Genomic DNA, 25095 nt, shown 5'->3' on the forward strand with positions numbered 1-25095 from the left:
GTAAAATTGAGGGGAGGCATACGTCTAACATGAATTTGAAATAATTTTTTTACTTCTTTTTCTTTTTTTTTTAACCTTGGGAGTCTGGAATCCTTCAAAATCTTTCAAGTAATTGTCCAGGGGCTCATAAGGACAATAATTAATTAGGACTGCATCTGTGACAGTCCCATCTGAAAATGGCCTAACCCAGAGGCCCTGCTAGCTCAATAGCTCACAATTCTGACAGCCTGACTTGGGGCAGGTTTTGCAAAGAGAAATAGAAGGAGCGTCTCTACCCAGCTCTACCCAGGATCTTCTGGGAATGATGCATGTGGTCATAATTATTTTTAAATATCAGTTTTGCTTCTGAAGAAAGCAAATCAAACCTGGAATCAGGAGACTGGTCCACAGATTATAGCACAACCATCTGTGTGAACTTGGTGTCAAGTCTCCCTTCTCCACTTTGTCCTGGAAAGGTTTTTTTGTGTGTACGTGTGTTTGTTTTTGTTCTGTTGTTGTTGTTAATGTGATTAATTTCAGTTTCAGAAGCGGGGAGGTTAACATTTCCCAAAGAATCACCTGGGTTTACCCTGTGTCTTAACGTAGGTGGGAGGCTTTTCTCATTGGAAGGGAGATACAGTTAAGAGAAGTAAAGAGAAGACAGTTCTGTTGCTGTGACGGAAAAATTCCCTCCGTTCTGAAATAATTGAAGGAGTCCAACGACGGAATACACTCATAAATCTTCAGCCAGCAACAGGATCTTTAACCACCCCTTTCCTCCCTCTTCCGCAGCGCTTCCATAGTACTTGCAACCTATCCCCAATTCAGCCGAGAGCGCGTGCAGACTCGGAACTTCGCTCACAGGCGGGGACTCTCCCAGGAGCATCGCTAAATTGCAAACAGATGCCCGCATGCCTAAAGCCTCATTGACTACCGCACCGCCTGGGACACAAGTTCCAGCTCGGCTCTTGCCGAGTGGAAAAGCTGGCCCCCGGATTCTTTTATTCTCTGTACTTGAAAAGGCCGGTTTCGAGAGCAGGATTCCCCTTTCCCCCGCGCAGGGTTGCGGAGAGCCAGACCCGGCTTCAGGACTAGACACCCAGTCCCTGGCATTTGCAGATCCAAGTGGCGGCTTCTCGCTCCGTCCCGTCTGGAGGTATAAGGGTCTTCCCCTCTCCTTCACCGAGGAGAAGCAGACGCCACGCTCCTTGGGGTGTTTTGCCCCTGCCTCCAGCCCTGCTTACGAAAATGTTCCAGGACGCCAGACCTTGCTTTCATCCCAGTACTCTCAGCCAGTGCTGCGTGAATTTCGTGCCAAAAATTAGGCTCGAGAAGTTAGTTCTGACCGCGCCATTGTCCTTCGCAGGGTTATTTCTGAATGCATCCCCAAAAGTCTAAATCCTTAAGCCTCCACCCCAGCTCCTAGCGCACGAATATCCGGTGATGCCCAGCAGGTGGGCTGCCAGCCCGCTCCTCACTGCAGTCAAGGAGCTGAAGGTGCTTTGTGCCTGTCTCTCTCCCGACAACACCTGAACTGCACCGTGGCCCACCCAGCAAATCCCATGAATCCAAATATCCCTGCCAGAAGTGTCCAAATTCGAGTTTGTTCCCACGGTCTCCTCCTCGCACCAACTCTGGAAGCCTCTTCTGCGACGGCTTTCCCCTCAGACCCGAAGGGGCTCACGCGTGGCTTCGCCGGGTCCGCCTCTTCCCCGGCCTCTTACGGGAGGGGTGGGAAGGCAGGAACCTGGATCTGATTAGGTGGGAGGGGGAAGCTGTGGTCCCAATCGCCCACTCCTGTCTCCCAGCTCCTCCGGGAGGAGGAGGGACGGCACAACAAGGGGGGGTCCCACCCCCGAGCACTCGGCCCAGGGTACCGAGCCGTCGCCACCGTCTCGGGGCTCTCACCTCATCCCTGCCACAGGTCCCGGCCATGGGACCCTGTTCCCGCTCCGGGTTCTACGTGAGCCGCGCGGTAGCCCTGCTGCTGGCCGGGCTGGCAGCCGCGCTTCTGCTGGCGTTGGCTGTGCTCTCCGCCCTGTACGGCCACTGCGTGCGCGTCGCGCCGTCGGAGCTTCACGACTGCGGGATCCCGGACGCCGGGCCTTCCCGGCCGGGCGAGCAGGGGGAGTCGCCGCCCTCCCGGAAGCCCGACCCCACTCGTGAGCCGGCCGTGGAGGCCACTCCGCACAAGCGGAAACCCTCGGGGCCCTGGGACCAGCTGCGCCTGCCGTCCTGGCTCGTGCCACTGCACTACGAGCTGGAGCTGTGGCCCCGGCTGCAGCCGAAGGAGCTCTCGCCTCCTGCGCTGCACTTCACTGGCCGCGTAAACATCACTGTGCGCTGCACTGTGGCTACCGCGCTGCTGCTGCTGCATAGCCTTTTCCTGGACTGTGACAGAGCCGAGGTGCGGGGTCCTCTGTCCGCGGGCACCGGAGACGCCGCCGTGGGCCACGTGCCGGTGGACAACGTGTGGTTCGAGTTGGACATGCAGTACATGGTGCTGGAGCTCCGCGAGGCCCTACAGCCCGGGAGCCTCTATGAGCTGCACCTGAGCTTTTCGGGCTCGGTGCACCGGGACACTAGGGAGGGACTCTTCCTCAATGTCTACATGGACCAGGGTGAGCGCAGGTAAGGGCAAGCCGGCCCGGGCCTCCTCGGTCCCCGCGTCGGTCTCATTAGCTGCCCACCTGCTTCCAAGCGCGCGTGTTTCCTGCCCTTCCCAAGTCAGCGGGAAAACGCCTCCTTCCCTAGCTTCCTTCCAAAGGTCCTGCTTGGAATAAAGGCTTGGAGATCGTGGCCAGTTTTCATTCCCATCCCTGCCCATCCAGTTTGTTTCTCTCGTTGTCTCTTTTAAGGTCGCTGCTACCTTCAGAAGTTTGTCCTTCTCTTCAGAAAGTCCCTGTTTCCTCTAACCCTCAATTTCTTCACCGCAGTAAACAAATCCCTTGGTAACTCAATGTTCGGTCCGCGGAGCAGCAACAGCTGTAATGCTTGGGAGCTAGAGGGATCAGAATTTGCGTTTTAATGAGATCCGCAGGTGATTCCAGGCATAAAGTTGGAGAAGCCCTGAGCCATCGCACCCTTGACCTCCCCGCTGCTCGCTCCCCAGGCGCCCCTCGGTGCTCAGCAACATGCACTGCCTCTTTTTCCTCCGTGCTCTGTAACTGCTGCTCTTCCAACAATGGACTCTCGTCGGGGCTGTTTGTTCTCGTAGTTTTTCTTTTTGCTAAAGTTCTCCAAACCTTCGGAATCTCCTTTAATTCATCCCCTCCCACTCCCTGCCTGGGGCCTGCATCTGGTTTTGCTGGTGGGCAGCCGCATCCCCTACCCCACCCAGCTCTTTGAACAGCTCTGCGGAGTGTTCAAGCCGGCGCTTTTGGGATTCTCCTGCTGGAAAAGTAAATACAAGTGACGGTAGACCTCCTCTCTGACTTTGCAAGCTCACGTAGTGTACATATGTTCTTTTTATATTCATTTGAGATAATGCCTCCCACACGTAATATTTTCAGTTCAAGAATTGCCTCTTGCGACGGTCTGCGACCACATTACTTAACCTCCAGCGAGCACCGGGAGATAAATGGTTTAGGTGAAAGATACCAAAAAAGTCTTGTCTTTTCTTTTCTTTTAATTGAATTTATTGGGGAGACAGTGGTTCGCAAAACCATACAGGTTTCAAATGTACAACTCAATAAAACATCATCTGCACTCTGCACTACTACCCCAAGTAGTCTCTTTCGGTCCCCATTGCCCACCTCCACCTATTCTACTCATCCCTCCACCCCTCCTTCCCTCTGGCTATCCCCCCACTGCTGTCGGCGTCTATGTGTTATGTATACATGTTGGGTTTTTAAAAATCCCTTCACTTTTTTTCATCCAACCCCCCAATTCCCCCTCCACTCTGACAGCTGCTAGTCTGTTCCATGTATCCATGCCTCTGTTTCTGTTTTGTTCCTCGGTTTATTTTGTTTATTAGATTCCACACATAAAAGTTTTTTTTTTTTTTTTCAAACTGGCGATCTCCTTCACTCACGCACTGGTGGAGCATTTGCGGTTTACACAACTGCATGTACTTTACCCTTTATTATTAGAGAAAATGTTCTCAGATGTTCTCTAAGAGAAAGAAACCCACTAAATTACCCCCTAAATCATCTCCTGTGCTATTTTAAAAACTTCATGGGTTTTAAAATAAGTTTAATAAGCTGCTGTAGTGGATGTGTAATCTGTAACTTTTGTTTTTAAGGACAGTATGGTTTTTCTCTTTCAAAAATGCACCAGTGCTTGAAAATTTGTTTTGAAAAGTTTCACATTAGGATGCCATGTAACCAGACCATGAGCACTGGAAACCTTTTGAAGTAACTGTGTGTAGTTCAGGGTGCAAGCTTTTTCAAAGGAAAAAAAAATGCCCATTCTGTGCATATGAATGAGATAGTATTTCCTGCTGTCAGTAAGTAAATCATATGTTCACCCATCTCTTTCTTCTTCCTTAACAGGAAGTCTTAATGAGGCTGTGGCTCAGATAAACTGCTCTAGCAAACATGGGAAAGTCCCTTTTTCTATTGTGCTGCCAACTTTAGAGGTAACTAGAAACCATATTTTGAGAATATTAAAATTCAAACAGGCAGAAATCTTAATAAAGTTTTACAGATGTTCATAGAGCAAGGTGGAGCTCCAGAATTGTGGTATCTTAAAGGAGCTGTTGCCTCAAAATTGTTTTTTGAAGTCTCTGCTTCTGAAGCCACAAGCTTCTACTTCTGAGGGTGGCTCTGTCTTTGTTAAAAAGGAAAATTAGAATTAGATATTTAAGATAAATAACACCAAACCAAGACTTTTGCTTGACCCAATCAAAATGATTCACAAAAGGAAAAGGACTGACTTGAAGCCACGGTCACAAAGAACCTAGTCAAAGTGATGAGTTGTAGTGAGACAGATTTTAGAAACCCACAGGCCTGAGTGTGACACTGAGCCACGTGACTTGAGCCAGTCTCTCTACCTCTCTGAGTTTGTTCATGAAATACATGCAATAAGTGTCAACCATTAGATAAGTTGTGAGAATTAAATGAGAAAGAGGGACACCGTGATCGACAATGTGTGTAGTGGTTGCTACTATCATTAACTCAGGGTATTATTGTTAGGAGCATCCTCCTATTGTTTAAACATGAAACCTGCCAAATTCCTGGTAGATATGAGTTTAAGAAGAAGATTCCCATATGGGAAGAAACTGCCTACAGATTTCACATTTTTCTTAGGGTGTCTATCATTTTAGATGCAGCAGTCAGAACATGTTTACCTCTCTTCTTTGGTGACCCTTTATCATCACAGTTTTGACAGGCTAATATTTTAAAATAACTTTACTCAACCCTAAGGGAAAAGAGAAAGAAAATCATTCTAGAAAATGATTTTCAAAGAGCATCACTGTCTCCCACTTTTAATGTTTAGGTTTGATTTTCTACTCTCAGAGGTTTCTGGGGATGATTCCCGCCTGTTCTTGGCCTTTCTCCACTTGACAGGGGCCATCACATTTCTCCCATATAGGAGCCACCTCCTGGATGCCTTGGACATGTGCTTCTGTGTGTCAGTGTCTGGTTCCCTCCTTCCATGTGCAGAAAGTTGAGAGCAAGATCAAAATGTTAATGTCCCTTAAAGCAGTATTTCCCCAACTCCATCCATTGGCATATTGCTATTTCAGGTTGTGTCATATTTACCAGTAAACCCATCTGGACCTTGTGCTTTTTGTTTTGAAAGATTACTAATTGTTAATAATTATTTGATGAAAATTATTAATTACTGATTCAAGTTCTTTAGTAGATACAGGCCTATTCAGATTGTCCTTTTTTTTTTTTTCTTGTGTAATTTTTGGAAGATTATGTCTTACAAGGAATTGATTCATTTCATCTGGGTTATCAGGTTGTGGACACAGAGTATTACATAGTATTCTTTATTATCCTCATAATGCCCATTGAATCTGTAGTGATGTCCCTGCTTTCATTTGTGATATCAATATTGATATAGTTGAATTGGTATCTACCATATTCATTACTGTTTTCTATTTGTTGCCCATATTCTTTGTTCCCATTTTGTCCACTCTTTTCCTTTCTTTGCTATGTTGAATTTTTCAGTCCATGAACCCAGAATATCCATTTATTTAGATCTTTGATCTATTTCATCAACATTTTATCATTTTCAGCATACTACCCTCTGTTTTGTTAGATTTACATATAAGTACTTTATTTGAGTGATTTTAAGTGACATTGTGTTTTTAATTTTAGTTTTCATGTGTTTGTTGTTACTAATAGGAATACTGAGTTTTATATGTGTATTTTGTATCCTGTGACTTGCTGACCTCACTTACTAGATCTAGTAGGGCTTTTTTTTTTTTTTTTTTTTTTTTAATGTGTGTGTATGCATGTAGATTCCTTGGGATTTTCTATGTAGAACATCATGTCATCTGTAAATAGTTTTATTTCTTCCATTCCAATCCGTATGCCACTTATTTTATTTTATCACCTTAATGTGCTGGCTAAAGCTTCCAGCACTATGTACAGTGGAGTAAGAGTGGACATTCTTGCCTTTTTCCTAAGAGGAAAATTTTAGCCTTTCACAGATAAGTAGGTTGTTAGGTGTAAGTTTTTGTATATATTCTTTATAAAGTTGAGGATTCTCCTCTCTATACATATATTTCTGAGGGTTTTTTCATGATGAATGGGTATTGGCTTTTACAAACACTTTTCCTGCATCAGTTGATGTATCATTGTGTGATTTTTCTTCTATTGTCTATTAATATGGTATATTGTATTAATTGATTTTTGCATACTGAATCAGCTTTCATGTCCCCTCAGTTTTTGATGAGAGCAGTTGCTATATAGTAAGCGAGAGGAGTATAAAGCCCTTCCAATGTGGGGAGAAAGACTGGGAAGAGTGAGAGAAGGACAAATGGACACTCTCCTTCTGACATGGTATGACCCTGACCCAAATTTTCTTGTGAAAATAATTTCTTAGGAAGTATTCCCAGGAAAAACCAACTGGAGAATGGGAAGTATGACTTGGAAGAGAAGGAGACCAAGCCAGCATATGAGATCAGTCAAAGTCCCATGGAGGGGAGTTTTGGAGAGATTGTGAACCATACCTCAAAATTGTCCCCACCAGGAGCGAAGGAGTAGGAGCAGCTTGCTCATATGAAATGGCTGGAGAAGACTGGGATCTTTATTCTGGACAAATTAAGGAGAGAACAGCATGATCAAAATCAATCACTTTGTGCAGGTGTAGAAAGAGTGTACAGTGAATTGAAAGACTCCCTCCCAGTTACTGTTTATGCTAGGAAATCTGGCACAGACCTCAGGGTATGACACACAAGAGAGAAATTTGAGTAATATTAGGAAAGAATTGAGAAATCTCAAAACAAGATTGGCGAACTCAAGTGTCAGGTGCATGATGTCATTGGTGTCACAGAGAAAATAAGTCATTTCATTATCCTATAGCAGTGTTGTACCCACACACTTCATGTGGCTGAGCAGTTTTTTCTGGGAGATGGTTTTGCCCTTCCAAAATTTAGCTCCCATATCTTGAAAACCAGTGTAATGAGCATATTGAAAAAGCACACCTCATGGCTCATTAAAAAATGTTGCTGTGTTTGTTCCATGGTCATTTTATAATCAGTCTCTGGGGTAATCTTGCCTGCTCATTCTTAGGTGGCAGATGATCTGTGGTCACTAAGTCACAAACATTGTCCAGATACAGAAATTAGAAAATCAAGTCCTTCCTGATACATTGAACTTAATTTACTGTGAAATCTCCTTCTTTGCCCGTTCAGCCTCACTTCTCCAAGTTTGAGCTGGCTTTAGGAAGGAAACCTGCAGTAAGGTCGCAGGTAGTGGTCCTTCCATTTCTCCACCTCATGTTTCTAGTCCTCCCCTTCCCTCCTGAGAGCTGCTGTCTCAACCCCATCAGGTCCAGTGGGACTGGGGAAGATGGGGGGGGGGGTGACACACAGGGACATTTTCACTTAAACCAGTACTCTTGTCATTTAATCTTACTTGGGTCTAGTAGATGCCTTTTTCCCTTGAGATGTTATTTTCCTGGACTTCTCGGAGTTTTCTCACTGTTTTTCTTTCTCCTACAATTCCCTTGACCCTGCTTGATGTTTTTCTTATTTTTCTGTTCTGATGGTCATTTGTGATTCTTTCCTCAGCCCCTAGACATTGAGTAGTGTATCTCCAAGCTCCTCCAGGTGGCTCTATTGGACAGAACCCAAGACAGTTCCCATAGTGGCTCATTTTGTCTTTTTGTGTCTCAGGGCCCATAGCTCTTCCAAGGAACACTTGACAGGGACTGATGTGGGTCCCAAGGCAGTCAGTTCTGGTTCTGCTTCCAAAGCAGTCAGTTCTCTTGCCTTTCAGACTCCCAGCTTGTAGCAGTTAGACTCTGGTCAGTGTCAATTTCAACTTTTTCAAGACTCAGTTGGGCACTGGCCTCTGAGTCTCAGAAAACATATATACTTCTCTCCAAGGAGTCTTGTACCCTTAGCACAGGGTTACAGGGTTGTACCTCCTTTCAACTCTTTGAAAGCAGGAGGCTTTGGCAAAATAACCATCAGCTCCCCCCATTCCCCCTGCCAGGAAATGTCCTTTTTGATCTTTTTGGTCTCCATTTCCTGACAGTTCTTTTCTGTCCTTGATGTAGCTGAGGAGTTCAAGAGGAGCCCACAGGTTCTTAGACCATTTACTTTGAAAATCTTCATAACATGGTTTGGCACCTTTCTTTGGAATTTTACAGCTATTATGTTTTGTTGCCCGGTGGAAACTTCAGTTTTTAGATCTTATTACACAAGTAATAAACAAACATCATTCATGGGCCAATCCTTGAACCACAGTCCAGTGGTATAACATCTGTCTTCACTAAATATTTTGATTTCTGAGTGTGTCATGTAAAAAAAATTGAGGACAGCTCTGCAAAGAATCTTATTTAATCTTTCACCAGCTATGTTATTTAGCACTTATAAACTAAAGCTGTAGACATACGGAGTTCATAAAATAATTTGGAATGGAATCCCTTACTGAGTGGATATTTTTTATATGGTAGTAGATTTATTCCCAAGAGCATCAAGTGGTCTTGACCACTAAGACCTCTTCCAACACAAGAACGTGGTGAGTCCATGATTCTCCATCTGTACAAGAGGGCAGGAAAGAAAGTGGTGTTGCAATACTGAGCTGTTTGGAGACAAACTCTCCCAAATTAACTCCCTCACCAGCTGAGCACTCTAAACCCTGGACTTCTTGGGCATCATAATAGCATGTTTTAGTGAGGTTTGAAAGGAGGAGAGAGTGGTAGATGGTTCTATTTTCTGAGGTCAGGATATCTTTGCAGGACTGCTTGAGTCCAAGGAAGAGAACTAAATATCAGTTTTTGGTCCTCAGATGTGGCATAACCAGATTGTATATGTTGCTGGTTGGCTCTGACCGTTGTAGTTAAGACTGAGATCCAGAAAGACACTGTATTGTAGGGATTTTTCCCATTCTGTTTGTTTGTATAAAACCAGGGAGGGAGAAATAGTTGAGTAAAATCCAAGTGGATTTCTGTAATTTCACTTCTCTGGAGACCTGAATCATGAAATTGAAAGGTACTTGCTTGATGTTTGATTTGTTAAAGTGGTGACTCCAAGCTGATGTTCTCAGCCTTTTGGCACCTGTAACCCATTTTGATGAGCATAAAAGTTTCCCATTTCCTGAAAGAGTCTGATTTTTCCCTCCACCCCATCTTGAACCTCCTTGAGATTTATATGGTTTGTGTCATGGCAGCAGAGATGTTATCAAGCTTTACTTTATATAGTTTCTGCTACACAATCAATAGGCATTTGTTGGCTTTCCAAATATGTAAACATGTATTATATAATTGGATGTGTTTTTTCACTCTACATCACTCCTTTTCGTGCTAATATATCACTGTTAGTACAAAATGTCCTACAGTTTCAGAGAACTCATAGATCTCCTGAAGCTTGTGCATGAGCTCTCTGGGGACTGTTTCTCCCAGCCCTAGATGACTTCTTTATTCTGTCCTGTTGGATGTCTGGAACCCTGTCAGAATCACTTTTAGAGCTCTAAGTGGACTTAGAGATCATCTAGTCCCATCTGTGCATTTTCTAGAAATGGATGCCTAAGGAGTTTAAGCAACTTTCCCAAATGTGTAGCACTGTGCTTACACTCCAGACCCTGAGCAAGAACTCAGGTCACTGAATTCCCTGCTCAATATTCTTTCCACCAGATTTTCAGTTGCTTGAATCATTTCTGCTTTATTCCATCCCTTTTAAGGATAGCAACCAATATGACAAAACAAACAAATGACAATGTAACAAACTCTGCAAAAATACTTTGTAGTCTTTGTATATACTAATATCAACCTGCCTTTATTTTATAGTACCTCCAAAGCTGAGAAAACATTTATTCAATTGCTATGAACTCACATTTTTGCCAAGTATTATAAATGATACAGAGGAAAAATACTTAACTCCTAATGTCTGGTAGTTTAAAGTTTATTGTGGAGACAGGCTTGGTTCATATTGAGCTGTGGTCAACTGTGACCTCTGTATCCTCTTAAAATGCATTCATAATTAATGATTTCCAGCCTTCTACCTCTATGCTGTAACTTATTCCTCATTGAATTCTTCTGTAGTTCACTTATATCAAAAACAATTTATGAGATTGGCAAAAATATAAAATAATTCAAAGGTCATTTTTTGGTTAATTTAGTTACTAATAATATGGAAGCTCAAACAACAATAAAAGGTAGGTAGTATCATTGTCTTCTTTTTAGATGAGGAAACTAAGGCTCAGCAAGAATATGTGACTTGTTCAGGATTGCTCCATTGATAATAGATAGAAGGGAGTCTTGCAGCCAAAGTTGCTAGTGTCAGAGTCTTGTATGCCTAGTTCAAGTCCATGCTAGCAAGAGTATAATAAAGTGGGAAAAAGAAATAGGACAAAATAGACGGTTGAAATTGCATTTTCATCATAGGTTATGAATACATCAAATTAGCTGACTGTGAGAAGTTTGTGAATGTGCCAGCTGTTCTGCGTGTCCTTCCTAAAGCTGTGTGAGTTTCTAAGTGAGCAAGGGCCTTGTCATGGCAGAGGAGGAATCCAAAGCGATAGGTAATGGATGGGCCATGCTCTCTAAAGATATCTTTGTTGAATTCACCTTTTCTTTATTTAAGAACTGGGCCTGCAGCAAGGGTAGACACTTCAGAGACATTAAGTCTCAGGACCCGAGGAGAAAAAGAGGAATTTAGCTTCCACAATAGTCATCTAAAAGCAGGTTCCTAGGTCAAGGAGTCTTGGAAAATGGGAATATGAGACTGCAGGTTTATTCTGAGGAAAAAGTTGTTTTCTAGGACCCATCTCTTGTCAGACTCAGGCAGTTTTTACAGAGGGTGAACCTGACCATCTCCTTGTTTGCTCAGGGTACTCTTGTCCCTAAGTTTTCCCTATATATCACCAGTGCACAGTGGGGTAATGTCACTTTTTGTATTTTTCCATGGAGATTGGGGAAAGGAGCAACAGGGATTTGATAAATCTACGTACATATAATGTAATTCAAAAAGTGAAATACAAGTTGTTTTGTTCAATGGCACTTACCCACTTTGTTTATCCCCCAAGAATGTGCAAAATAAAACGTCTTATAAGTTTTCAACCAGGAAGAAGAGGGAATATGTGAGCAAAGGTAACAATGTAGGCATTCTTCAGATGACTTGCATTTTGATGGAAGATAAAAGCAATAGACCATTCCCAAAGTAGTAACTTTATTTTTAAAAAATACTTGGTTTTTAAAAGCCTGGCATTGCATATTGGTTATATTTGTTCTATTTTGTTTGTAAAAGGTTTTAAAGGCATATGATGTAATGAAGTAAATATTATTTTGTGGTTGACAATTAAATAGTTCTGTTGTATTTTAGGTCTTGTGAGAATTGGAGTGTGTGTGTGTTATGGGGATGGCAGCAAGGAAAATGAGGGGAAACCATTCTAGCTTCTTCCTGCATATAATTATAAGCCATAATTCCTTAGTATTTTTTCTTCTACTGGTTTGAGATAAAAATAAATAGATTTTTCCCAAAAATGTATTTTAGGGCCCTGCTAGCATCTCAGATGGAACCAACTTCTGCCAGGAATGTTTTCCCTTGTTTTGATGAACCCGCTCTGAAGGCAACTTTTAATATTACAATTATTCATCACCCAAGTTATGTGGCTCTTTCTAACATGCCAAAGCTAGGTAAGTAACATTTTCTGTCTATATATATATATATATATATGTGTGTGTGTGTGTGTGTGTGTGTGTGTGTGTGTGTGTACACAAGGTCTCTCCACAGAAAGTCCAGCCAATAGTTAATATAACAAGAATGGTGTGTGCGACATCAATGTAACCTGTCAGCCAAGGAGAGTGGACTGGAATGCGCATGCATGAGCAATGCTAGCTTCATTTTATTAGTCAGTGGGGGTGGTAGATGCCGTTGAGTGAGCATGTGCACTGTTCCATGTCTTGAATCCTGTTTCTTTTTGTATTAGAAGCTGAGGACAGTATGCTGTCCTTATACATTGGCAGCCTGTCTGCCCATTAGTTTGGGCTTCAACTATTGATCCTAAGTGATAATAAGCTAGTGGTCTTAGTCTGAAACTGGAGCAAAGAGGTGTTTTCTTTGACTCACATGAATCTCTTCTTTTGATCGAATTAATACCTAACTTTAAAAAATTCAGAGATTTCTCATAAAAATAAAAATTCTTATTTCCTTAAAAACTTAAAAGATCTAACAACACTAAACCTGCAGTTCTTACATGACAGCAATAGTTACAGCTGAAAAGAGGTTGCCACCTACAGATTGGGCTTATGTTCACTAGCCTGCTATGATCTGGCCAGTCCCTGGTAGTGTACATTGGCCTTTTTCACATTAAGTATTTACCTGGCCCTTGCAGACATTCAAATTTGTGATTTTAGGTTAAAGACCCCAGCCTTCCTCTATGGCGGAGGTGCCACACACACCCTAGGCTTGGTTGGAAGTTGCTCTGTCCAATAGAGGCTTTGTGACCACGGCAGAACAAACTTTTTACCCAGGACTTTATTATGTCTGGGGGAAGGAAGGTGACTGCCTCTCTAGTGGAGACCAGCAGTCAAACTTTCATCCCTTATGCCTTTTATTGAGGAGGATACATATAAGAGATACAAGGCTAAAATTCATAAACCATCCCTAGCCATTAGGCGTTTGGCAGTAACAGATTACACATACCAGTACAGGGGCCGCAGTGACCAGTCTGTGTCAGGAGCCATAAAACATCTTGGTGCCACACTAGCACTAAGTGCAAGGTTTCACACACTCCTCGCTAGAGACTATTTATGTTACATTACTGATAAAGAAAGCAAAGTGAGTTCTAAAATATAATGAGCATGATGAGCATCTTTTGATCCAGTTCCCATGGCAACCCTCTGAGTGGTTGTCAGTCATGTTCCACACGCAGCCTTATGTTGAGACTTAGAGACAGGCACGATCAGAATGCTGGCTGCAGTCATGCTCAGGCCGGGGCTACGGTTCCTTAAACCATGAGATGCAGTTGCCCACATTCCTCCACTGAAGACCTAACTGAAACCTGAAGTGGGCAGAATTGTACCTTGTTGACCTACCATGGGCCTGGGAAGCTCTAGATTAAGTGTTGTGAGAAATGAGCTGGACTAGGAAATGGTACAAGTGGATGGAAAAGAGAGGAAGCAGATCATGGGCCTAACTTCCAATGCTCATGGATGTGGCCCGCAGTCAAGACTATATTACTCAACACACTAATTCAGAACCAAGGTGCTATCCTTACATCTTCCTAATGTGGTTTTGATAGCTTAAGGGTAGAGAAACCCAAACTGCTAGACTGTGGGGAGTAGTTGGGAAGAAGCAGCCAGGTGATAATCAACTTGACAAATTAATTTAAAGGTAGATATTATTGCTTAGGTTTATAGTGATTTGGACTAAAATAAATCTCTCCAGATCAGTCTGGAAAAGAAGATGGGAATGGAAACAAATGGACTGTTACCACCTTTTACACCACACCCCACATGCCAACTTATTTAACTGCGTTTGTTATATGTGACTATGACCATGTCAACCGAACTGAAAGGGGCAAGGAGGTGAGTAAAGAAGATTCTCCAGGTAAGGATACATTTGTACTGGCTGCAGATTGTTCATCCACTCTTTCTGCACCGAAGGGTTATGGCTACCTATCCCATCATCATCTCCTGGTTCTCATTCCAACTTTTTCCAAGCCTTTTTAAAGCTCTTCATGTGGTTTTGAGGAATGAAACACAACAATTTTCACTGTAGCTTTATGGAGGGGTTTCCCCAGAAGGGCACACATTAAGCCCACTCAAGGCAGGTTCTGAGCCCCCTCTTCCCAGGCTGCTGCTGCCTTTTGGAGGACAAGAGAGAATAGGGAAAGCTGATGTACTGGCACCTTGAAGCTCAGGTCTACCTGTTGTTTACTTCACCTACAATGTTAATACAGTCTTGAATCTGGGTGATACTCAGAATATCTAGGAACCAGTGTAGCATGAGCATCAAACAACTAAAACAGACACCAACAGGGAACCAGTGCTGTGGCTGAAATGGTGTGGGTTAAATACCATCCCTACTGAGAAGCAGGACTACTGGGTTCCTTGGCTCTGGGGCATGCAACACTTCCCCAGAGTTGTATAAAGTAGGTGCTCTGTCCTGAAATACCTAGTTTTCACCCAGTTATATCCTCATTACATAGTAATCCTTTAGGGAAATATCCAGATTATTGTGCCAGTACTTTGTAAACTGCTTCACTCCCTATGCTAGAGTGTGGAGGCAAGTAAGGCCATTGCTGTAGTCCCAGTTCCTTGTGGTCAGATCAACTTCATGGGGCCGAGGAAGATTAGGCCCCACGGCTGGCTGAGGCTCTCCCCTGGGCCCAAGATCTTCTGGGCTCCTACTTTGTCTCCTACTTGTGGAGACAAGGAAGCAGTGGATGAGTCAAGTCTGCCATCAGGGGGAGAATCACTCAAAGTTACTCCTCTTTTACTCCTGACCTAATGATGAGCTACAAATACTGTGCCAGATACAAACAGGGGCTCATTATCTTCTTCAGCTATTGGCTCCAGCCTAATTTTCCTGCCTGAAAAATCACTGCTAAGTCCTCGATATTCACAGAGGTAACACTGGCCAAGTCAAATATTCACGACCTATGTATTGATAAATATACTCAGGCATGGTTTGAAAGCACATGCATTGTGCCTGGCATGAAGGAGCGGGCCCCGGAGCTCATGAGTGACCCACGGTGGTCTGTCAGCATCCACACTTCAAGCGGCTTGTTGCTCTCAATGCTACTGCACATGAACAATTCTTATAAAAGGAGCAAATATGTTTGTCAGCGAAAGATCACCCTGTAAAGAAAGCCAGCTGCTGTAGAAGCAAAGAGGCGATGGAAAATGCTTAAGAAAGTAATGTTGTTAGCCAGAAAACTGAAATTTGGGATGAGTTTATCAGTGGAATGTTGCATTTGGCTCTGGCTCAACTCTATGAAATGAAGGAGTCCACAATATACTCTACAGGGGAACTAAAATGTACTCTTGGAATAACATCCAGACTACATAAAAATTGCTCATTAAGTAGGAGGAAATTTAGTGAAAATGCAGTTAATGTGTGGCATGAGGATAAACAGAGGAAACACAAAACTAAGGTTGGAAATAACATATTTTGAGTAGGAGTTAGCACGCACACACGGGCATGTGTGTAGATATTCCTCTCTTTTAGATGCTGAGGTCAGCTGTGTCTCGGGATGGCCACAAGAACACATGGGTGAACTGAGTGTGGTTTTGGAGGAACTTTATTGCTGCATCTCCAAATGCTCCTTGCTGCCCTAGTAGGGGCCACCCACCTCTTCCACCCAGCTTGAAATCTCCATTATTTGCCTGCATTTTGGCTTATAGAATGGTAGTTTATGGGAGGAGCTTTATAAATTGAAAATTAACATACAGACTTTGTTATTGCCATTACTTTCCAAATAATCAAGTGAATTAAAATGTATTTATTATCTTGAACATGGGGACAGGAGCCTATCCTTTATGCTCAGTAGTGTGGGCTTTGGTTTAGCAGTCTTCCTGTTACCTCAGAAATTAGAACTAGATTTGGGGAGGGTTATGGGCTTGGTCCTGGGCACCTCTTTCCCAGGGTAATGAGACCTCGGAAGAAAGGGGAAGGTTGGAAGGAATGAGGGATCAAGGCAGGAGGCTTCAAAAACAGGTGGTTGCATTTTGTGAAAGGGGAGCATTCCTGAAGACTTCACATAATTCAAAGTTCATATAATTCAAGACAAATTTTCTAGCAGAAATTAAAGCAAAGTAAGGTGAATGTGTTCTTGGAGTGCAACAATCTGCAAATATTGTTGCGCTGTTTTTCATTTCCTTAGCATTTTCTGTAATGTTTTGCAAATAGCTCTCTCAAATTTACTGTACTCACATCAGGACAATTATATTAATTCCCCCATCTCGCTGTAACTTCTGTTCCAGGGTTATTGAGTTTCATATATGTTCTTTAGCATTCACACTAGCAACTACATTAAAAACGCTTAATTGGCATTGTTTGGGAGTATAAAATAATTTCACATTAAAATAGTAATGAATTTTAAAGCAACAGAAAATTATAATAGTCACTAAAATAATGAAATAACTTCCAAATGCCCAAACAACATGGTTACATTAAACTAATAAAATATTTCAGGTGTTTCTTTTTACCTACTAAAGTGGAAGCATCATAAACAGAGAATATAATTTACTTGCTTCAACAACTGTAAAATCATAAGACTTTTGATGAACTTCTTAAAGTTAGACAAATTAACCATATGTATTCCAAATTTTGAAAATAAAATAGAACTATTAATGTTTTCATTAACAAACCATTTTAAATTGGTATGATTCAAAATTATTTAATATGTACCTTACTGTATGACCCTCACTAACTGCACAGTTCTGTTTTGGAACATTGGAAATATGTCCAGAACAGGGAAATAAAAGCCCAACATACCCATTTACTTTAACATAGAATCTACATTTTCTGTAAGGGTAGACACATCGCTTTTGGATTACAATAATTATACATGTTATTGAAAAAGATTGAAATAACACACCTTCTCGGGGAGCCACTGTTCATGACTTAGTGAAGATCCTTCTGGGCTTTTCTCAATGCGTACCATATATCCATTTAAACATTTTGTTTTATAGCTTCTTTTGAAAAAGTGTGACTTTGGCTCGAGAGTATCAGAGAATTGGATCAGGCAGGCTGTCACTTTCCAGTATCAATTACTGCTTTTCCTAATCACTGCTTAATTGTTTTGATTTAGATTCGCATCTGGGCCCGGAAAGATGCCATCAGTAATGGAAATGCAGACTTTGCTCTGAACATCACAGGTCCTATCTTCTCTTTTCTGGAAGATTTATTTAATATTAGTTACCCCCTTCCAAAAACAGGTGAGTCATCTTCCCTTCCAATGCAGGTGATTTCCTGTTATGGGGGCACTGAGTTGAGGTCAAGTGTATCCAGAGGAGCCTCCAAGGACCCATTGTCACCCTTTAGCTGCTATTTTGGAGTTAGTTCATCCCCTTCCAAATACGTAAAAGCCTGCCTGCTCTTTCTCTGTGTGGTGCCTTGTGCCCAGCAGGTATCCAGAAAGCTCTCAGGCTTCAGATTTCTCATGGGTACTCCCATCCTCCAGACCCCGCTGTCTCTCCTGCATTCTGTCCTTTTCTGTCATAATGCAAGTGTGCAATGCAATGTTCTGGATCCTTTTAGCAGACCTGCATGAGTTACTCCAGTTCCCTTCAGTAAGGTTTTGTTGGTTTTTTAAAAATATTCTTTAGCTGTGAGTCATTAGATTAGGACTTACGGGTCCCATCTGTGAATTTTTGTTACATGAAATTGGAATCATGTGTGAGTATAATATGATCCTTGAGGAAATATGTAAACACTTATCTCTTATAGATCTATGCAGTATGTCCTTAAAATTATGTGAGCCATTCAGCACAGAAGTTGTTCAATGTTTTTTTCTCTCTCTCAAGTGTGGGTATCATGTAAATGTATTTTGTTTCTCTGGCATGGGTCGGTGGGTAGGATGGGAGTGGGTGGAGGATAAGAAAGGTTAGGAGAGTGAGAAACCTAGGCTAAGTCAACTAAGTTTGTCCCAAGATAATAGAGCATTATCTATGGAGGCTATGTAAGGACCTGGATACACTCTCTACTCCACACTGTCAATTTCAACCACGTGTAAAGTTAACTTAAATTATTGAGCATAGCACAGCATAGAACATTCACTAGGCAGATGTAGCATGGATTATAAGAATAATATTTCTTCAATTAGCAAAAGAAAATTTTAAAACATTTATTGTTCATCTAGTTATACAAGTAATAAATGATCACACTGTAGAAAATTTGGGAAAATGGGGAAAAGCATAAAACAGAGAAGAAAAAATCCCTATAATGCTACCACACAGATATAACCATGGCTGACCTTTGGTTTATATCACAATGCTTGTCTTAGTCTAGATCTGTCTTTCTCTGTATTTGCTTCTTTATTTTTAACAAAGATGATGATATGGAGTTAACAATGTTCTTTTGCATGTAGCAACATGATACAGATAACTATTCTTTTTTGTTGTCATTTTTAAGCGGTAGGTTACCTACATATCAATTTGACAAAATACTTTATTTACTCCTCAGTGGTTGAATATTAGAACTGCTTCTACCACTGTTTTTGGTGGGAGGGTAGTTCCAGAACACTAAAGAAAACCATTATAAGGAAATGTTTACAAATACCTGTGTTATTTGCCTTAGTATAAATTCCAAAAGTTGAGTGATTTAATCGAAGGGTAAGAACATTTCTAAAGATTATGAAGCATTTTGCTAGATTGCTTCAGAAAGACTGTACCAGTTCACACCCTTACCAGCAGGCCATGTGCCAGTTTTCCTAGAACTAATTATTAATACTAATGCTAACCAATACTAACTATTAAGCTTCTCATAAATTTGAAAGATTAAGTTATACCATTGTTTTAAAATTTTTTTGATAAAGAAGTTGAACATTTTATATAAGATTTTTAGCTGCTTGAATTTTATTTCTTTAGTGAGTTGTTTGGTTTATTTTGTTGGTTTGTTTTTTTAGTTGTCAGAGTTCTTTACTGAAAAAAGTATTTTCTGGTTGTGATATGAGGGTGGTACTCCCCAAACCAGAATTTATTTATAAAAATTTGTGTATTTATTCTTACATGTTTAAACTTAAGTCATTTTCAAGTACTCTCCATTTGATGTAGTACACCTATCAAGATGTTTTTCCACTGCTCAAAGAAGTTTTTGGACTTGTCAATTTTGATGCCTTTAGTGTTTCTGCCATTTTTTGTTTCACCTCTTCCACATTGACAAAATGTTTTCCTTTGAGGACTTTTTTCATCGGGAGAAACAAACAAAAAAGTTGCTTGGGGTGAGAGCGGGTGAATAGGGAGGGTGGGGGCATAGGGGTCATGCTGTTTTGGATCAAAAACTGCTGAACACACAGTGCAGTGTGGCCAGGTGTGCTCATAAGTCACCCATCACGAAATGGGCAAACACATTGAAAGAGTCTTCAAAATAATTCACTGAAGCTGAATGCAGCTTCTCACAACAGTGCCAGTTGGTACACTGAATCAGATGGGTTCCTAGAACACTCACCTAGCAGGGGACACCTGCACTACAAGGGGTCCACCCTCCAGAAGATAAATATGGGATTTTCTTGGTCCCCTCTCATATGCTACAAATACTTATCGTAGTGTGTAGTTTGCCTTTCAAATTTGTTTATGGTGTTTTTTAGGGAACTAAAATATTTAGTTTTAAATAGATTTTATTTTTAGAGAGTTACTATATACCTCTTATTCCTCTCCCCATCCTGCCCCCAGTTTCTGCTATTAACGTCTTCCATTAGATGAAGCAATGTTGATGTATCATTAACTAAAGTCCATAGTTTACACTAGGGTTCACTGTATATTATACATTTCTATGAGTTTTGATGAACGTATAATACATGTATATGCCATTATAACATCATACAAAATAGTTTCACTACCATAAAAATTCACTGTGCTCTGCCTATTCATCCTGCCTTCTCCCCTAAGTCCCTGAAAACTGCAGATCTGTTTTACTGTCTCTATAGTTTTGCCTTTTCCGTAATGATGTGTAGTTGGAATATACCATGTGTAGCTTTTCTAGACTGGCTTCTTTCACTTAGTAATGTACATTTAAAGTTTCTCCATGAACCTCCATAGCTTGATGAATCGTTTATTTTTATCACTGAATAATACACTATTTATCATATGGATGGCCCACACTTTGTTTATCCATTCACCCATTGAAGGACATCTTGATTGCTTCCCCTTATTGGCAATTACAAATAAAGAAGCAGTAAACATTTGTGTGCAAGTTTTTGTATAGATATAAATTTTCAATTCATTTGGGTAAATACCCAGGAGCTCGAGTGCTAGACTGTATGGTCAGCCTATGTTTAGTTTCATCAGAAACAGCCAAACTGTCTTCCAAAGTGGCTGTACCATTTTGCATTCCCACTAGCAATGAATGAGAATCCCTGTTGTTCCAAATCTTCTCCAGCATTTGGTGTTGTGTTTTGGATTTTAGCCACCCTAAGAGGTGTGTAGTGGTATCTCATTGTTGTTTTTGTTTCATTATTGTTTTAATTTGCAATTTCCTAGTGACATATGGTGTTGAGTATCTTTTTCATAAGCTTATTTTTCATTTGTATATCTTCTTTAGTGAGGTGTCTATATTGGTCTTTTGCCAAATTTATGAAGTTGTTTACTGTTTATTGTTGACTTTTAAGAATCTTTGTATATTTTGGATACAAGGCCTTTATCAAAATTATTAATTTTTATATAGATAAAATTTATTTTCTGTCTTCTGCCTTTGGTATTTGTCTTTAAAGTCTTCTCTCAGATTATTCATACTCACTTGTATTTTCTTTCTATTTTCCCCTCCATTTAAATTCACTTAGATATAATTGCCTTGCCTACTTTTGACAACCGTGCAATGGAAAATTGGGGACTGTTGATATTCGATGAGTCATTATTGCTGCTGCAACCGGATGATCAACTAACAGAAAAAAAGACGGTGATCTCCCACATTGTCTCCCACGAGATTGGACATCAGGCATGTGGTAAAATGTTTTTTCTTATTTCACAAGATGCTCTCCTGGTGCTCTATCAAAAATAGCAAAACAAAACAAAAATCCAACGCACTGCATACCAAATTTTTAAAAATTACTCAAAAAATAGAACAAGAGAAAAATAAGGAGCTCTGTGTAATTAGATCCTGAGTGGATTTGAACAATCGGTGGTGGATCATACTGATGAGACCTTACCGTCCACTGGAGGGTCAGGTATTTACATCCAAAGATTAACTTTGCTCCACAAAGTCTTCTTCAGGAAAAATAAGCCAAGCAGAGCTATGATTATTTGTTTTCATGCCATCTCAAAATAAGGTACATTGCAAAAGGTCACTCAAAGATATCCACATTTCATTAATAGATTGTTACAAACTTATTTTTTTTTTAAAGAGGTTAGAGGGATATAGGCAACATGTTCATGAGATGAATGTTAATGGACCATTGAGCTGCGGCCCCAAAAGTGGTGGAAACAAAGATTCATTTCAATAGAACTATATGCTTTCATGTTGTGATTTTAGAAGTTTAGTTACTTGATTTGATAGAAATTCTCACACATGCCTTTTGACCTTGACTCTATTAATACAAGCCTGTCAGAAAGAAATTATCTAAATTATGAAATTATCTTGTTATATGGATCCATAAGAAATTTGGAGAAAAAGTGGTTTACTGGGATTGAAAAAGAAACACCATGTTACACAGTCAACACACACTTCCACAAGTTTTGATCAGTTCCCCTAAATGTCATTTTTTATTATATACTAAGTGACACATTGTTTTGGAACACAGGCTGCTAACTATGAGTACACAGCTGTTATAAGAATTTGGTTAAATACCAGGGTGTGGGTTTGTTGGTTTTGGACAGTATTGTGTTTTTCTTTCCTGATTCTATTCATCATCTGTTTGACACTTTCTTTCTGTTAAGTTCATATAGAAAATAATTAGAGCTGAATCATCTTGCAGAACATGATTACTTGAGTGATTTGTATATTGCGCAGATGAAATCATATTTTTAAAACATAATAACTGCTTACAGAAAAATCCTGACATAGTCTATTTAGAGTATAAGATGCTATAATTAGGTATGAAGTGAACATTAGAGCTGCTGCTTTATTTTACTTATGGGCATAGTGGACAGTTTAAGAAATGCTACTCTAGTTTTCATTATTTTTGAACATTACAGTTTTAAAAGAAAAATTGCTTTCTATCACTAAATGTGAAGTAATTATTTCAGAGACATGCATGAATGATATCCCTTCATGTTAAAACAACATGCTTTTTGAAGTCCTATTTTAATTATAGCAAATACATTTTAATTATGTCTCTGACTCTATATTTATTTAACGTGCAATTACAGTAAATATTACTTAAATTTAAGAAAGCTTCTTTTTCTTTCATTTCCAAAAGTGGTTTGGAAACTTGGTTACCATGAGTTGGTGGAACAATATCTGGCTCAATGAAGGTTTTGCATCTTATTTTGAGCTTGGAATAATTAACTACTTCAATCCTAAACTCCCAGGAGTAAGTATGTCTATTAAATTTATTTATTATTTTTTCTCCTACTTGTAAAAGTAATGCATAGTCATTGTTGAAAATGTGTAAAATACAGAAAAATACAAGGAATAGTACATTATGTAAATACCAGCGATTATCAGCATTATCATTTTAATGTGTTTTCTTTTTCCAGGCTTTTTGTAAGTATTCATAAACATGGGAATTACACAGAAAAGAATAATGCCTTTTCTACTTCATATTATATCAAAAATGTTTCCACAAATCACTAATTATTTTTAAAAACAAGATTTTTAAGGGTTGCCTAATACTTTATTGTATTACCTTAAAAGGTATTGTTAGAGTTTAGGTTACTTTCATTTATTTCTACCTAGCCTAAATTTTAAAGCAGCAGATCTCCACTAGCCAGATCTTCCTTACAGGCTAAATTTATTCACTTTGAAGGAGATTGCAAATTATGTTTTATTATATTGGTAGTAAAATTTCCTATTTTCTTTTATGAAAAGATATTCATGGTAGATAGATGATATTTGGTTTCTGTTGATTAAAAGATTGAGAGAATAAAAAGTTGACAAACTTATCTTGGCCCCACAGAAACGAAAAAAATTTTTTTTTATCTGTTTGTAAAATCACAGTTTCTGGGAAGCACTGATACAGCAGCCTCTGAATGGCCCAGTTCCATGCCAACCGCCCTACCCTTTGCAAACATCCTATAAAATGCCCACCACCCCACAGTCCAGCTGCTCTGTGGTGCCTCTGCTCTTCCTCCCCTGGACTGTACATCATTATGTAGGTCAGAAGAATGAAGTGTCAAAAGTTTAAGAGACTTGACAAGGTCATTCTCCTGATTGGACAGAACTGTGATTATAACCCAGTTGTCTGGATTTAGTCTGATAATGAGGATAATTATGATAGTAACAATAATCAATATGGTATTTACCATTAACTGAGCACTTAGGACTTAAGTGCCAGGTAGTGTGAGTTCTAGATACACATAATCTTACTCGATCCTCAAACAATCATCTGAGTGTAGTTGTTATTTTTCCTATTTCATAGTTGAGGAAATAGGCATAGAAGCATTAAGGAAATTGTTTAAAGTTTCAGACTTATTAAATATTAAAGATGAGATTCAGTTTCAGTTTCTCTGACCATAAAACCCATGCCTTTAACCACCATGTTCTGCAGAGAAAGCACCTAGGAGTGTACTTGCTCTCAAGGAGCTAGTGTGTGTTTATGTATGTGTGTAAGTGTGTGTGTGTGTCTATTATATGACTTTTCATATATATAAACTTTATACACATATAGTAAATCTTAGTTTTCTTCAAAATCCCTTAACATATACTCTTTACCTCTGAGCTTAGAGTCAATAAGGAAAGAAGTTCCATTCCCATAAAACAATTAGATTCATTCTCTAGGTTCTTTTTTAAATTTTATTTTTCAATTACCATTTACATTCAATATTATTTGTATTAGTTTCAGGTGTACAGTATAATTGTTAGACAGTCATATACTTTACAAAATGTTGCCCCCAATACTTCCAGTACCCAGCTGGCACCATACATAGTTATTACAATATTTTTTTTTTTCAGATTTAATGTGTTTTATTGATTAAAAATATTACATTTGTGCCACTTTCCCTTCCCTCTGCTCCCCTCCACCCGGTGGCCCCCTCCCTCCAGTTGTCCCCCCCTTTTAGATTATGTCCATTAGTTGTGCTTACAGTTCCTCCCAACCTCTCTCCGTCTATTCCATTCCCTCCTACCATGATCCCCAATTCCTATATCATCTCCCTCCCTCTCCCCACTCCCCCTCCCTGTTGGCCTCCCCCCACTATGTTTCCCTTACCCACAGTTCCTTTTCCACTCTCGTTGCCTGTTTCGTTTGCCTTTGTTTCATCTCCCTAGCTTCTGTTTTTTAAACCAGTCCCTTTAACTTCTCATATAACAGTGGTTTGGATCTAATGAACTCTTTCAGTTTTATTTTGTCCTGGAAACACTTTCTCTGTCCTTCTATTCTGAATGACAATTTCGCTGGATAGAGTATTCGTGGTTGTAGGTTTTGGATTTTCATTACTTTGAATATTTCTTGCCAGTCCCTTCTTGTCTGTAGGGTTTCCCTTGAGAAGTCAGCTGATAGTCTAATTGGGACCCCTTTGTACATAATTCTTTTCTTCTCTCTTGCTGCTTTTAAGATTCTCTCTTTATCTTTAATTTTTGACATTTTGATTATAATGTGTCTTGGAGTGGTTCTCCCTGGGTCCAGTCTCTTGGGAACTCTCCTTGCTTCCTGGACCTGCAAGTCTATTCCCTTCCCCAAGTCTGGGAAGTTCTCCTTTATTATATTTTCACTCAATTTTTCAAGTTCTAGT

General features: G+C 40.3%; 1 protein-coding gene across 1 annotated transcript in view; it reads left to right on the forward strand.

Annotated features, from left to right (window-relative positions):
* Positions 1–1826: 1826 nt before the first annotated feature.
* The window catches only part of LVRN (laeverin), a 59567-nt gene continuing 36298 nt past the window's right edge, over positions 1827–25095 (forward strand). The window contains exons 1-6 of the mRNA XM_090279034.1: positions 1827–2610; positions 12095–12237; positions 13991–14130; positions 17361–17487; positions 21048–21202; positions 22623–22736. Of these exons, the coding sequence (XP_090135160.1) occupies positions 1913–2610; positions 12095–12237; positions 13991–14130; positions 17361–17487; positions 21048–21202; positions 22623–22736 (1377 nt within the window). The 5' untranslated portion in view covers positions 1827–1912. The remainder of the gene's footprint in view (positions 2611–12094; positions 12238–13990; positions 14131–17360; positions 17488–21047; positions 21203–22622; positions 22737–25095) is intronic.

This window comes from Furipterus horrens, unplaced genomic scaffold (assembly GCF_987537825.1).
Source record: "Furipterus horrens unplaced genomic scaffold, mFurHor1.1.pri manual_scaffold_5, whole genome shotgun sequence".
Taxonomy (NCBI): Eukaryota; Metazoa; Chordata; class Mammalia; order Chiroptera; family Furipteridae; genus Furipterus; species Furipterus horrens.